Source organism: Cryptosporidium bovis, assembly GCF_009768925.1.
Source record: "Cryptosporidium bovis isolate 45015 chromosome Unknown contig_14, whole genome shotgun sequence".
Classification (NCBI taxonomy): domain Eukaryota; phylum Apicomplexa; class Conoidasida; order Eucoccidiorida; family Cryptosporidiidae; genus Cryptosporidium; species Cryptosporidium bovis.
In genome coordinates this window covers 57,832-73,407 of record NW_027125045.1, presented here as the reverse complement: position 1 = coordinate 73,407, position 15,576 = coordinate 57,832, and the positions used below count along the sequence as shown (strand labels likewise).

General features: G+C 32.6%; 6 protein-coding genes across 6 annotated transcripts; 3 read left to right on the top strand and 3 right to left on the bottom strand.

Moving 5' to 3' along the window:
* Positions 1 to 816: 816 nt before the first annotated feature.
* Positions 817 to 1,605, top strand: FG379_000621 (uncharacterized protein; the record flags this gene model as incomplete). The annotated part of the gene is made up of 1 exon (XM_067326031.1): positions 817 to 1,605. The coding sequence occupies one exon, from the start codon at positions 817 to 819 to the stop codon at positions 1,603 to 1,605; it is 789 nt and encodes a 262-aa protein (XP_067182417.1).
* A 316-nt stretch (positions 1,606 to 1,921) lies between these two features.
* Positions 1,922 to 3,883, bottom strand: FG379_000620 (uncharacterized protein; the record flags this gene model as incomplete). Its single annotated transcript, XM_067326030.1, has 1 exon — positions 1,922 to 3,883. The coding sequence occupies one exon, from the start codon at positions 3,881 to 3,883 to the stop codon at positions 1,922 to 1,924; it is 1,962 nt and encodes a 653-aa protein (XP_067182416.1).
* A 427-nt stretch (positions 3,884 to 4,310) lies between these two features.
* FG379_000619 (uncharacterized protein) lies at positions 4,311 to 4,673 on the top strand (the record flags this gene model as incomplete). Its single annotated transcript, XM_067326029.1, has 1 exon — positions 4,311 to 4,673. One exon carries the CDS (start codon positions 4,311 to 4,313, stop codon positions 4,671 to 4,673), a length of 363 nt encoding a protein of 120 aa, XP_067182415.1.
* A 133-nt stretch (positions 4,674 to 4,806) lies between these two features.
* On the bottom strand, positions 4,807 to 6,951 carry FG379_000618 (uncharacterized protein; the record flags this gene model as incomplete). The annotated part of the gene is made up of 1 exon (XM_067326028.1): positions 4,807 to 6,951. The coding sequence occupies one exon, from the start codon at positions 6,949 to 6,951 to the stop codon at positions 4,807 to 4,809; it is 2,145 nt and encodes a 714-aa protein (XP_067182414.1).
* A 758-nt stretch (positions 6,952 to 7,709) lies between these two features.
* Positions 7,710 to 9,509, bottom strand: FG379_000616 (uncharacterized protein; the record flags this gene model as incomplete). The annotated part of the gene is made up of 1 exon (XM_067326026.1): positions 7,710 to 9,509. One exon carries the CDS (start codon positions 9,507 to 9,509, stop codon positions 7,710 to 7,712), a length of 1,800 nt encoding a protein of 599 aa, XP_067182412.1.
* A 1,801-nt stretch (positions 9,510 to 11,310) lies between these two features.
* Positions 11,311 to 14,715, top strand: FG379_000615 (pleckstrin homology (PH) domain containing; the record flags this gene model as incomplete). Its single annotated transcript, XM_067326025.1, has 1 exon — positions 11,311 to 14,715. The coding sequence occupies one exon, from the start codon at positions 11,311 to 11,313 to the stop codon at positions 14,713 to 14,715; it is 3,405 nt and encodes a 1,134-aa protein (XP_067182411.1).
* Between the last annotated feature and the right edge of the window lie 861 nt (positions 14,716 to 15,576).

Below are 15,576 nucleotides of genomic sequence, written 5' to 3'. Positions count from 1 at the left end.
AGCCTAGTAAATCAACACGGATCTTGACCATACCGAACCGAACTGTAGGTGGTTAAGGAAAACTGGCGTTAAACTATTCCGTAGGTTTCATGTAAGAGCTTTTATTAATTGTTTTATGTGTTCACAAGGCAAATCATGTACAAAATACAAATATAAATGCATGTTAAATAAATTAAATGTGAATGAGTTGCATGTAGGGTTCAATGGAGTGAGGAGATATTGTGTTTTTATATTCTCATTTTTCATAACAGAAATCAACCTCTTATATTCACTTAAACGAATAAATATACTGATAAAATAATACCTAGTTATGTTAATAACAAAAAAAGAATCACGAAAAATAACTCAATAATATACTATTCATACAGAAATATGTATTTTTTTAAATGATAGAAAAGACAAGACATGCAGAACTTATAAATATAAGCATATTGTGTGTACGCATTAAATAATAAATAACAGAAATAGAAAAATATTTAGATAAGAATTTGGAAATAAAAATAGGGAAAAGGTAGTGAAGGAATAATAGGAAAATAAGTGATAGGATAACGAGTTTTTTTAAATAAAATAAAATTGCAAACAAATAAGTACAATAGTTCATTGCAGGAGAGTTGTAGTGTAAACGAAGGACAAAAGAAGAGGAAATACAGTTGCAAAGAAATATATTCGTTTTCTTTTTTTCCTTATTTTTTAATTGTTTTGTTCAGTATAATTTAAGATCCAGCAAGTAAAAAGTAATAACACTCAAAAGGGATAAGTAATAAGAATATTATAATAGGATTTAGTGCAAGTTGAGCATATTAAATACAAGTGAAAATGTCAGCAAGAAGTAATAATGGCGGAGAAACAGGTAGAACTATGAATAACCAGGATAAAAGTGATATAAAGTCTCCAGGAAGAGTGGAGCAAAATATAGTTGAAGTACCAGAATTGCATTTTCATGAAAAGTATGCAGCGGTAGATATACCAGTGGTTCAGGAAAAAATAAGGTATGAACAGAAAGAAATAATTCAAGAAAGAGAGGTGCATGTGGTTAAACCAGTAATAAAGGAAAAAATAGTGGAAGTACCTAAATATAAGGTGGTGGAAAAAGTAGTAGAAGTTCCACAAGTAGTTATAGAAGAGAAATTAGTTGAGGTTGAGAGAATAGAAGTGTCACCAAAGAGTAGAAATGCAACTAGGCCGGGAACACCAACAGAAAGAAAACAATTAGATATTGTGACACAATATCGTCAAGTACCAAAGCCGATTGAGGTTCCAATTGCATTTTATTCTGCGGTTCCAGTTCCAATACTTATTGACAGAGCAGTTCCAGTTCCAATGGAATTGCAGATTATTCAAGATATATTATGCCCAAAAATAGAGGCAATTTACAAGGACATTCCAATTCCAATTCCAGTTAAGAGAAATATTGAGAAACCAGTTCCGATTGGACTTTATGATCAACCTGAATTATTACAAAAGTACTTACACGATCCTGATGAACCTCTCCCAAATCCAATTGCAGCCTTAGAACAGATGGCTCAACAAGCAAATATATCTGCGGGAATATTTGCTCATCAGAACGCAACTCAAACACCACATCAACAGAATTCGCAGGAATGAATTAATAGTTAAAAACAAGGTGGAAAACAATGAGCGAAAAAAAATAAAACTTGATGCAATAAGAATTAAGGCGATTTAGATATTACTATTAAGAGTAATGACAAGCAAATGAGTAGATAGTTGGAGTTTCTGATTAAATTTAACATTTGATCTAGAAAAGATAGATATGGAAATTGTTATTTTTACATATAAGATATCTTTTATTTACTTTTATATTTCTATTTGTTCATACCATTTTTGTAGTGAGTTCATCAGTGTTTGGCCTGGCCCTCTTTATAAAGTAAAAGTTGTTGGTTGAATGCGTAAATTGAAACATTTATTTATGTGAAAAATATTCGTAAATGGTTCCTTTTAAGTAGTTTATAATCTCTGTTGCCATTTTTTCGGTAGATGCTTCCGCATATATTCTTGCAACTTCCTCGGTTCCAGATGGTCTAATGAATGCTCTTGAATTCTTGTCACTTAATGAACGAATATAAAAGTCTATTTTATCTTGAAGCTCTTTGGGTTTTATTAAAAACTTTTCAGTTGTTGGGTCGCAAACTAGTTTATTCAATTGATCTCTATTCAATAAAATCTTATCTTGTATTACATGAAAATCATCGTAAAGAGAAAGTGCGAATTTACAGCCAAATTTATTCTGAACGAAGTTTCTTGAAACTTCAAAAGCAATTAAACCTGAAATAGCATCTCCAATTGCAGGATTAAATATATTTAAAAAATTTTCCAAAAACTGAATATAATGCAATACTTTTTCAATTCTATCTTTTAATATGTATTTTTTAATGTCCTCAATCCATTTGGTGAATTTAATACTGTGTATTACGGTTCCATGACCATTTGCTTCGAAATAAATGCCGATGTCAAATTCCTCCGCTTTTCTGTGAAGGCTTTTTACACCAGTTGGAACACAGTGTATTCCAAATTTGAAATAATTAGGATCCAAAGTGTTAAGTAAGTCTTTTATGTAGTTAGTACTTGCACCGTTTGCATATGCTGTTTGAACTACTCCGAGACTCAGTAAAGGTATTTTATTGTTTCTGACTTTGTTCTCGTCTAAATTCATTGTTATCTCATTGAGCATACTTGTAATCACGAGCGAATAACACGAAGATAAACGGTCTCCGTCTATTAGCATTATATTGCTATGACTTGTACTTGAAGTAAAATAAACAAGACGGTCCGCATCGCCATCAAATGAAGCAACATAGTCAATATAACTTGGATAATTGCACTCCTTATCTGAATAATACGATGTTGGAGGAAGAATGTTCTTTTGAATGTACTCAGCACCACAACAGTCATTTAACTTATCTGGGTTATCGGCGTTTATCATTTTTACATTTATTTTTTCTATATTTAAAATTCTTTCTATTTCTATAAAATGATGCCTTCCAACGCCATTTGCAACGTCTAAAAGTATGTTTCCATTCTCATTTAAGTTGTTGAATTCATTATTTATCAATTTTACGCTCCTAAAGAGATTAGTTTTTGAAATTAAATCACTGTTATTTAAGAATACATTCTTAATTTGGTTATTCGATTCAGTGAAATAATATTCGTGATATGAATAGTATATATTAAAAAACTTAGGCGTTATTTCGCTATTGCCATTACAACTATTTTGAACTATATCATTCTCCTCTATATCCACAAGTAATTTATTTATTCCCAATTTGTTTTCAAGTACTTTTGGTATTCTCGAATTTATTAAACCATTGGCTGTTCCTACCATAAAGTGCAACTGAGGAGTTGTCACATATCCAAAAAATATGTATTTTTTAATACCGAGTAAAGTAATTACCCTTTTTATCTGTTCAAGTATCAATTTGGAAGAGGGTCTCGTATCGAAACCCAGCATTAGTTTTGAATTTGAAATGTCTATTTCATTCAAATTATCTGACAATAACTTGTTTTTATAGTATGAAAAAAGCACTTCCACAGGACTATCTCCATTTACCGAATTTATTACATTATAACATATTTCTTCGTATTCCTTATTCAATATGTTCCCAGTTACATCTATTATTTTAATACCATTATCACATATTGGGTTATGTGATGCCGTTATCATAATCCCGACCCATTTTTTTTCAACCAGACTCCTTAAACACGATATTAATGCACATAGTATCGAAACTTTGTGTACTCTTTCCTCATTTTCATTGTAGTTCATTCTGAATCCCGCAGTTCCATATATTAACGGACCCAACTTAACAATGCTCCCATGTTTAGTGTCCTCAACAAGACTTTTAACTTTTTCCTCGAATGATTTCATATATTATTTCTATTTCTTTACCTTTCTGTCGTTCTTGAGTATAAACGAATATATTTGTTCAATTTTTTTTATTAAAATTATTTTTAGTTTTGACTTAAACCCTCCATTCGCGCATGCATTTGCCGGTATACCTAAAGTATTCAACAAACAAAATTTTTTTGTGGATATTAGGTGGAGTTTATTTCAAAGTTAAGACAAGATTGGGTGAGGGAAAGACAAATAAACGGATTTTTTATTTACTTTCCTTCATTTTTTGTTGCTTGAGCCAAATTGATGTTGTACTGTTGTATATTTGAGTAAATTCTAATAAACTAGGTACATTTGTTTGTTTCCGAAACTGTATTCTCGTCAGGAGCAGTAACAATAATATTCAACTTTTCATTATAAATTATAATTTGTATTTAGGGAAAGAAACTGATATGGAACAATGGAGGATCTGGCACCGAAAGGGGATAGCAATGAGGGGATAATTAGCGAAACAAGTAAAAGTACCGAGGTTGTCGGTAGAGAGGATGTAAGTTTGGAAGTTGAGGAGTCGCACGGAGATAGTGAAGGAGTGATAGACAAGTGTGATGAACCATATAAAAGTATTGGCGAAAAGTTTAATTTAGACAATGTGTCCGATCTGGAAAAAGAGATATATAAAAAATATTATTTGAACGTAATAAGTAACGACAAAGTAAGTTTGAAAATAAATAAAATTCTAAGAAACAATAATGAAATTGACTTTTTTTTCAACTTTAATAGGAATATAAAAAGGGATTCGAACCAATTAATCTATATAAAATGATAAACAATGAGTTGTATAGATCCAATATGGTTGACAAAGACTATCCAATAGATTTATACATTGATTCACCAGACATAGAGAATATTATGCCATTCCTTCAAAAGAGGATTTCAAATGAATAATCAACCAACAATTATATATTTAATAGCTTCATAACAAAGTGGAATGGCTTAAGTTCGTTTACATAATCACTCGAGACATCACTAGATGTACTTTGCTTGCTAAGACTTTTAATGTTAGTGATTGCGAATTTTTTAACCTCGGTTTCGGTTGATTCAGACAAGAGTAAATTACATGCTAATTTTAACTTGGAGTCAGAATTGGGATTGTCGATGATCTCTTTGAGAATATAGTAAAGGGATATTTCCTGATATCCACAAAGTGTTAGCGAGGACGAGTGAGCATAATCCACAGGAAACTCGTTGAAAGGTATACCCTCTTGATCTAGCAATGTTCTCAATTTGGGATAATTAATTAGAATACGACCACATATTTTAATAAGTAGTAAACTTGCATTAAACTCGCCTATCTTAGACAACTCGAGAGATATTTTTCCTATAATAAATAATAAGTGGTACAAGTAACTTGAATTTGAAAATATACTCACGTTTAGTAGCAGTGTTTCCAGTTCAGGATTGCTGAAGCAGTTCACAATGCCACTTAGGTAACTATTAGAATTCTTATTATTTATTGAGAATGAAGCACTTTCCACAATTTTTTTAATTTTCTGTTGCTCTTTTTCAAGCCTTATTGTCAAATACCTCAGCACCCAAGAATTATCTTCCAGTTGATATTCAGTTAGATTTAAGCCTTTTTGGATAAGGGAAAAACAACACTTTAATATTAAGATAAACCCACTCAAACTCAAGGATTCACTCTTATACAACTTCTCCTTTACAAGTGATATTAGTTCTGACCTCATATTTTGATTAATTCGATTGCTATAGTGTGAAATACCAAGAAATACCTGTTCAAGATCATCATTTAAATCAAGTATAAGAACTTTTGCGTAAAAAGTAAATAGGTGTTTAAGAATGGTCTCTTCTCTTTCAATTAAAGTTTCGTGTTTTATCCTAGTCGAACTCGTTTGTTGTAATTCATCAATTAATTCTTGACTTATATTGTTGTTTTTGATAGTTCCAAATATTCTTCTGTATTCGTTTTTTGACTCTTCAATTCTATTCCAAGGTGTATATTTTATAAATGGAGAAAGAATCCATTTATTTAATTTGTAACTTATTTTTGCACCCTTTTTATTCCCTGATACTTTTACTTTTTTAAACAAAACTTCATTTATTATATTTACTGACTCTACTCCAATTTCAAGAGTTGTATCACTGTTTAATATATTTGTTATCCCCTCACAACAGTAACTTAGACATGATGAATTGTTTTCATCACTTGCAGACATTAAGTACAGTAGTATCACTCTCAGTAATATTGTATGGTGATTAAAGTGGTACGTCGAGTCTAGTAAATCCATTGCTGACTTGAGTATTGCTTCCTTGTTTATTACTTTTGTACTGCTATCCGTTATTTTACTTTGATCAATTATTCTCTTAAGTAACAAACATGTTTTTTTGTATATTTCTAATATCTTTCTCTCGTATGCGTGAATTCTCTGCGTCTCTTTTTTCAAAGAAACCTTATTTTCATTACCTTCCATTTCCATTCCAATAATTTGATTTGATATTTTATACCCTGGTATAATATCTTTTACCACTAAAACTAAGGATACGACAGATAGCTCGAAAGGGTAATTGTTTTTATAAGAACCTCTTAATATATTTTTCCACTCTTTTTCGCAGTGTTCCAAAAGATAACCTAAATAAACCACATTAGTCTCTGAATCTGACATTATTAATTCACATATAGCTGCCAAATCTCTCGGTCCTTTTATTTTAAACATTTGGATTTCATTAGATTTATCGTTTCCAGATCCGGACGATGGGATTGAACTTGATTGCTGGCAACTTTCTCCCTTTCTTTTTCTTGAAAGCTCTTTTTTCTCCAATTCCTTTAATCTTCTTTGACTCTTTTTTGACAGTTGACCTCTAACTTCTTCTCTGCTTTCATTGTTATTAAAACCATCAGCTAGGATACCCTGTCCTTCCACAAACTTTTTTTGTTTCTTGTTAGAATTATTTTTCGGTATTAACCATTCCTTGCTGTTAATATCAAATACTGGTAATCCCATTGACGAGTCTGCCTTTTCAGACCATTTTGAAAACTGCTCAAGCCCTCTTTTTCTCTCATATCTATCTTCTATGTCATTCATATTCTAAAAACAATCCTCTTACACTCTTTTCTTCACTTTATAGTTAATTTACCATAGCTTTTTTTTCACGTGCCATGTCAAAACAGACGCCACCGCCCATTTAATATAGAATGGTTGCCGCTCAATTTAACATTGTATTTTTAAAACAAAATGTAAGTAATAAGTAAGAGAATGCATTTGTTTGTCTCTATGTGTGTGTTCGCAGGGTTATTCAACATTATTTCCGCGTTTGAACTCATGTTTGTGAATTAGGGCTATTAATTAGTGCAATTACTTTAAGTTCCGAGAGCCAGTAGTACTGCAGAAAAGAATGAATGCTTATCCCTTCACTTAGAGAGGATCAAGTCAAATTTAGGAGCCACAAAATAAGGAATTAAAGCAATCAGGTTCTATAACTATTATACCTAGACACCGGGACAAATTATTGCAAATCAATTTGCTTCTTTTCGACTAACAATGAAGAAAATAGAGTAAAAACAATTATTAATGATACTGTTGTTTTCTATTAACACTATTCGTTCGAATAAAAGCACAATTTATATTTTGCCACTAAAGAATTAAATTCAAAATATCCAACTTGGAAGTTGAATTTTAAAATGTGTAATTGATAATATATTTATATGTATATTTTAATATCGTTAATTGTATTGTTATTTATTAATAACTGCACTACTAAATTAGCATTAGTATAAACTAGGTATGAAAAATTCCAATTTGGATATTCCAAGAAAAGAATGAGTGAATAAAACAAAAAAATTTTAGTTGATCATATAATTTAGAAATTCATTCCAATCAACAACCCCATCTCGATTAGTATCAGCAGCTCTAATAATTTCATCCCAATCTTTATGAGAAAGTAACTTTTGATCGCCAGTACATAAAACCTTTTCAAATTCATTAACAGTAAGTTTTCCATCACCATCTACATCCATTTTATTAAAGGCAGCTCTTATAACACCAAGTTCCCCATCTCTCCATTCGTAACAGGCAGCAAGAAATTCTGTATAACTAATGAATCCAGTATCATCCACGTCCATAGATTGCACAATTCTGTTTATATCCCATTGAGGCACGCCGGCAGTTTGTAAGCCTGAAACAAGTTCTTCTGGAGTGAGAACACCATTTCCATCTTGATCAAGAGACTTAAATACCTTGGTAATGCGCTTAATTTGAGAACCAGTTACATTTAATTGGTGTGCCATCATATTGACTAATGCATGTTTAAGCTGATTTTGTTTCATATAATTTTTGAGACTATGTAAAAGACGTTTGTCAATAGATATGGGTTCGTTATTGGTTTTTGATATTCTGAACCATTCGTGACAAAGAATATCTTTAGCTGTTGGTCTTAATGCAGGATCTTTTTGGAGCATCAACCGAAGCAAATCAATACCTTCAGGTGATACATGCAAACATTCATTTTCGTAATCAGGTTCGTAATTAAGCACCTTGTTTTTTACTTCTTTGACATTTTTTCCCGTAAAAGGAAGAGTTCCAGACAGTAGAAAGTACATAACAACACCAGCACTCCATACGTCGCATTCAGTTGTGACATCTCTTAAAAATACTTCAGGTGCCATGTACAACACTGTACCGGCTGCGTGGCTGCTATGCTCATTTATAGACCGAAATATTTCAGCAAGACCAAAGTCAATGACTTTAATTGAAGAATAATGCGACTTTTCTTGCATTAGTATATTCTCAGGTTTTAAATCCTTGTGCACAATATTTCTGGAATGAAAATAGGCCAATGCACCTAAAATTTGTCTCATTATGTGTGACACATATTTTTCACTTAATCTGAATCCCTTTGAAACTGCTTCGTGAATTCTTTCAAATAACTCGCCCCCTTCACAGTTTTCCATTATAATGTACATGTGATCAGAATCTTCGTAAACTTCAAATATCTTGATTATATTTGGATGATCCAAACTTTTCAATACTGATACTTCTGCCTCTATTTGTTCCAAACTCATGTTCGATAAAGATCTGTCTATTTTTTTGCATACCCTTAATAAATTACTGCAACGGTCCTTAACTAAATACACCTTGCCAAATGATCCCTCACCTATTTTTTTCTCAAACTTAAATACACTCTCAATGTTATCAGCTCTTTTCAATGACGTCCTTCTTACAAACTGGTCCCTAGTAACCAATATTGATTTTTCTGGATAGTATTTTTCTCTTATGCTATTCAACAAATGCCAAAAAAATTTAGCAAACTGTTCAAAATTTAAAAAACCTGTATGCTCTGAATCATATCTATCAAAAATACTTTTGAGCATTTTACTGTCTATCGGAGGTAATTCCAAATTTATAGCCAGTCTTTCTAGTAAACGCTTAGTTTCTGCATAGCTCAATTTACCTCTCTTTTCTTCATCAAATTGTGTAAATGATGATTTTGCACTCTGTAAAAATGCTTCCCTACTTGACAGTGCCATTGACAAGCGTGTTTTTATTAATTCTAAACTGCTTACTGTCTGCTCAGAGTCTCCACTATATTCATAGTTTCCCATGCCATCTTCTCCATAGTTGTATGCCTCGTAATCTCCATTCATTATATGCTAATGTGTAAATACTAACACTTGTTACTTCTGTCAGAGTAAGAAAATTTGTTATTTTTAAACTATTATTATACTCTTAATATTATATTTTATTGAATATTAACTCATAAGCCAATTAATTATGAAATTGTATACTATTTTGCCTATTTGCATTAGATATCCTTTTATATTTTTTTCCTTCTTACTAACTTAAACTTTATCAGATGTTACCGTTATTCACCCCTAATTATTTATTATTATTTTTTAATATGCTTGGTTACCTGTCCCTATTTACATTTTTTTTCTCTTGTTTTTTTTCTACAATCCATTTTTTTACATTTTTACATACCATGACATGCAATTTTGTATTTATTTCGCATGTTACCGCCCTAACCGCCAGTCCCTTTCCCGCATAAGCTGTAGCATATTTTTAACTTATTAAAGGGAGAGGGGTGAAAAGGTAGTAATAAATGGGAAATGGCAGGAAAAAGGTAAATGTGATTATGGCGGTCGTAATATGGGCACCTATGACATAAATGAGGCAAATAACAAATTGCATAAAAAAAGACTGAGCAATGTATTTGTTTATTCGCCAAGGTGTTAACATAGACAAAGTAGATTTCTCGTAGAATAGTAATTGTGGTTAAATTTTGTGCAGTACATTTCTGTTATTTCTTCATAGCTGTGAATTAGTTGATTATTCCCGGAATATAGTTCATAAATATCATACCACTCGTACTTGCGCTAAAAAATGTTAGGCAAAACTGACTATTTGACGAGTAAGTGGTACAAATGTAAAATAAACATATCTAAGTAGTAAAGATAGTGCTACCTTTTTTTATTCTTTTTTAGTGAATATAGTCAAAAGGTGGATTCTGATTTAGGTTTCTATTGGTATAGAGAAAGAAAAGGGATAGTTGGAGAACGTAATAATCTACAATAGGTCTGGAAAGTAGCATAAGTTCATTGGAGAGACCTTGTGTTGAATGCTTTCATGGAATGGAAATTGTAAGGAAAAGTGAAAACAAACAACAATAATTTCGTTAATGAAGGAGTTATACTTTATTTACGTAAAAGGATACTCATTATTAACCCACATTCTTTTTATTTTCTTTGTTATCTTTAATTAAACCGAAGTAACTAATTCACGATTCATCATTGCATGGGATAATCTAAACAGAAATGAACGTGGGTTTAGGCGGCATATGAGGGCGCCTAGATGCAGAAACAGTATTAAAGGTCACGTATATTAATATTTACAAGTATAAATAAAAAGGGGTAAAAAAATCAAACAGCTAAGCAAAAATAAAAGGTAGATATTGGAAAAAAATTAATAATAAATAGAAAGAGGAATTGACCTTCCTTTTTTTTTGTTTATTTTGAAATTATTATTTTTTTCATACAGGACGGAGAAAACACTTAAAGAGTAGTGAAAAACAAGTTGCCTAAGGAGCATTGGATATCAAACTACTAAGCAGTGAATAAACAGAAATTGAGAGGTAGTTGCTTGTAAAATAAATAGAAAAAGGAAAAAAATTCTAGGTATACAAATAATAGCTTTAAATACTGACGGTAATAGAAAGTTTGGGAGCTAATATTTGAGGTGGTGATTTGTCTTTTTGAAGGTAAATGTACAAGAGGCACATATGTGCTGGTTGAATTAATATAGGGAACCATATGTCAAGACGTACATTTATTATAGATGTATATGTATATCGTTTTTTGTTTGTCAGGGCAATTAGCTTGAGAAGTATATCGTGTAATTTGGACTATCCAGAGTAAGTTCTGGTGAAAAAAGTGGAAGGTAAATGTAATAATGGACTATAAAAACAATCACGGTGATCACCGGAGCCATTCAATTGTAAGTTACAGATTTGAAAGGAGAGCGGCCTCAATAGTTCAGGACTTGATAGAAAAAAAATATGTATCAGGTTATTTAAAAAAGTGGAGTCCTGTAATAGGTAGGGGATGGCAAAATCGTTATTTTTCGCTATTGGAGAATGACAGAACACTTGTATATTGGAAAAAGAAACCAACTTACAAGGATGAGCAGCCATTGGGTTCAATAAATTTAAAGATAGTTGAGAATATATTTGCAGATGGTCCATTGGGAATTACATTAAGCACACCTCAAAGGGACTACCAACTAAGAGCTTCTACGCCAACAGAAAAAGACAAGTGGATGGATGCAATAATCCTTTGGACTATAAAAAGCAGGAAGTACCGTTCTAAAACAGAGGATTTAAAGAATTTTCGTTTTAGCAATATGCTTATAGAATCAACACAGTCATGTTTAAATTACATTTTTGAGAGTTTTCTCAAACCGTATAAAAAGTCGGCAATTAGAGCTCCGGAAGTTGGACCTGAGACTCTTTCAAATTCGAATAAGAAAAAGTTTCTTAAAGATAGAGGTATTTATTATGTTCTTTACAAGGCTTGGCTTATATCCAAGGAAATCAGGGATGAGAGAAGAAATATGAACAGTATGGAGTGTAACAGTAATAGTAAGGATTACACGAACAACCGTAGACAAAATTTTTGTGGTGAACTTAGTAGTAATGATATAAACAAGAATACTACGGGTGACAATTATCTATACATTAAAGATTCATCTGAGCTCAACAGTAGATCTATTTCGATGTACTCACTTGAGAGTGATCCTCCTTCGCGTGAGAAGTTGCCTCGACAAAATTTAAGTTTATTTAAAGCGAGGGATGGCACGGTGATGGTTAGTTTAAATACCAATCCTAGCAATGAAATATGTACCAATATTGGTAACAAAGTACCTTTTAGTGGTAACAGTCAGGATTTGAGAAGATTATTTGAGGTAATTCAGTGCAACTACGATTCAAGCAATATCCTTGGAGATGTTCCTCCTCGCCCCACAGAAAATAGGGCCTCAACCCGTAGTCAAACCAGTTTTAATGGTCTTATGGAACCTACAAGTGATTCTCCATGTTTTCTTGTCAAAGAAGGATTGGGAAGCGAACCTGTGGTTTCCAACAATAATGACAGTAAAAACGAAATTAAAGTTAGCGTTGATGGAAAAACTCCATCAGTAACATGGGATATAGATGATGTATTTGTAGATGAGGGGGACGAGATAATGGTACCTATAAGTAGCAAATATTGCATTTATGACGAGGGATGCCCACTCACTGTTGAGGAAGAAGAAGAGTATTCCAGATGTAAACAACACGAATATAGCCTTCAACTTACTGAAATTATGCTTGAACAGCTCCGCACTCCTCAAAAGGAGTTATTTTTGGACAATTGCATATTTGGGTTGGTGTACATTACTAGAAGCAATCCAGAAATGTCTTCTCTTAAAAACAGTGGGATATACTGGGGCCTCATGATGTCCTCTAGATCATTAGGAGAGGCTCACCACGCTTATCCATCCCCAATATTGGGTGAGAGGATTATTTTTGGTGACAGCCTTGAGTGCTATAGAGATATTGACTTGGGTCTTTTGCTTAAGTCAAAACAGAATAATGACAAGTTTAATGAATGTATAGGGAGCGACATTCAAAAAAATAAATATTATGGAACCAGTGCGTATTCTATGGAAGTTAACGAGGGAGTCACAGATAGACAAACCCACGTTTCAAGGGGCGGCTTAGATACAGACACTTGTAGGGACAACTTCGTTTTCGTATCTAGTGGGACAAACAACGTAAATAACAATGATTGTATTGGCTTTCCAGGGTTAAGTAAAACATCTAGTTATAGAATTATAGCAGATTATAACAAAATTGACAATAGGGGAGTACGGACCGACAATAATCCTGTAATTAACGATAGAAAAGGTAGACTTAAGAAAATACCTAAGACTTTTGACCATAGATATGAAATTAACAATACACTAGTTTCGTCGATTAGACATAATTTAATTAATAATATATTTCCAGTTAATATTGGTGGTGCGTCTGGAGAAGGTAGTAATGTTGGATTTAGCAGTATTTTCAGACCTATTGGCAACAACCGATTAATAGATCCGTACGGTTTTCTACTAGATACGCTCTATCTTTACCATTCAAGAAATGAATCTAAAAATCCAATTTACATGCTGGATCCTGGAAAGATTATCTCTATTGGACCCATTTCGGAAAGTACTAAAGGATTTACATTTACTGTCACATTTATGGGTAGTCCCGCTTTGGAGGATGTGATAGCATGTGACCTTGAATACATTAATGATTCTCCCTCTAATGTACCTTTCTGCAATGAGTTGATTGTAAATAGTTCTTATGAATATAAACAACAAAACAATCACAAGTACCATTCGCAATTTTGTCTTCCTTCTAATGACACGAGAGGTAATCACGGAAAATTTAACGATACAAATTCCTATATTTGTCACAATTTTGAGTCTCAAACGCACCTACCACACGTTTCAAACTCAACCTTAACTCCAAATTCAAGTTCAAACTCGAACTCAAACGCAGTACTGTCAAATTTTATTGTCAATAGTAGTAGTTATACCAACGGTGGTGGAGGCGTCTCATCTTATGCTACTGCTATAGAAACTTTGAGTAATCTTCACACTCAAACACAAAACAGCAGCAGCTATACCAAAGATGACTTGTCTATATACAATAACAACTTTCAGTTACAAAATGGAAATGGAGGTGGTTTTTCTAATTGTAATTGCCAACCAAGTGATGGTAAGGGGAATTGGAGTGCGATGAGTTCCTATAATGAGTATAGAAGAGTAACTATTGGAGATAGGGGTGAATGCTACAGCATTGGAGACAATTCTAGCGTATCAAATTACTCTTCTGAACCGCGTAGTTCTGAAACATTAGTTCCTATAACCATAGAGTTCTGTACAAGGTCCTGGAGAGACGCACGTGCTTGGAGATATTCTCTTATTGTTGTCAGAAAGTCCAAATTAGTTGACTCAATGTCGGTTGATTCAAACAAAAAAATTCACTCAAATTCGTGCTCAAGTTCCGGTTGTTCCACTTCCACTTCAAACAACAACTCAAGTTCAGTTGTAGAACAGAAGTCTTCCACAGGTCCCGGAGGAAAGATGGTTTCTGGAAGAGGTAGATACGCAAATGAAAAGGACACATGTACAAAAGAGCGCCAATGCCATTATTTTGACTCGTGTCCAACACTCACAACTACTGCTAGCAGCAGTGCAAGAACAAGTAATGGACACCGTCTGATTAACTATAGAAGGGAAATATCAAATATTAGAATCAAAAGACACTAACAGGTGGTGAATGACTTCCCACTCTTATAGCACGTTTTCTTGTAAAAGAGGACATTTTGGAGGAGCAAGGAAGTTGATCAACGTAAATTATTATTAATAACAGGACGCTAGTCGAGTAGTTACACATATAAAACTACGGCATTGTAATTGGAGAGAGAAAAAAGTATCATTTTATTGTTATATTTTGTGTGTATTTGAAGGGACAAAGGATGGCGAAGAGACGGCTTTTTGCTTTGGTGTGGTTGGCTGTTGGGAATATATGGGAGTCTATATTGGTTTGTCTCTTTTTATACTCATGGTAATTCATACGGTAATACGTTGGCATCAAAACAGTGAATGCGAACTCCTTTAATCAATTGTTGCTATATTAAATTTATGATTACACTATTGATTGTACTTGGTGTTTTTTATGCCGAAATTTTACATACTTTGATATCGTTTTTTTGAAACTATATTTAGTATTTGTGTAACCAGACATTAAGGCTGCATTTAATGCAAAATTTAAGGCATAAATGTGTTTGCAATATATATATACAAACAAAAGCACATTTTTATGGTTAAAACTAGGCCTAGGTTGCTTTGTTTCTTTAATATTTTTAATTTAATGTACTTTGGTCTTTTTATTTAAAACTTGTGTTGTATTTTCAACTGATATTCACCTAGCTACTACGAACTAATTGAAGACAACTCCATTTCTAGTTGAAATCATTAAAGTGCATAGTCCGTAGTTTTGAAGTGAAATACTAATGTTATCAGATCATTTAGGTATAAAACTGGATGTTACCATTTTTGTGCAGATGTGACTATATATCCGTGTATATTTTGTTCGTCAACTAGAAACAATTGTATCTAGAAATAGAC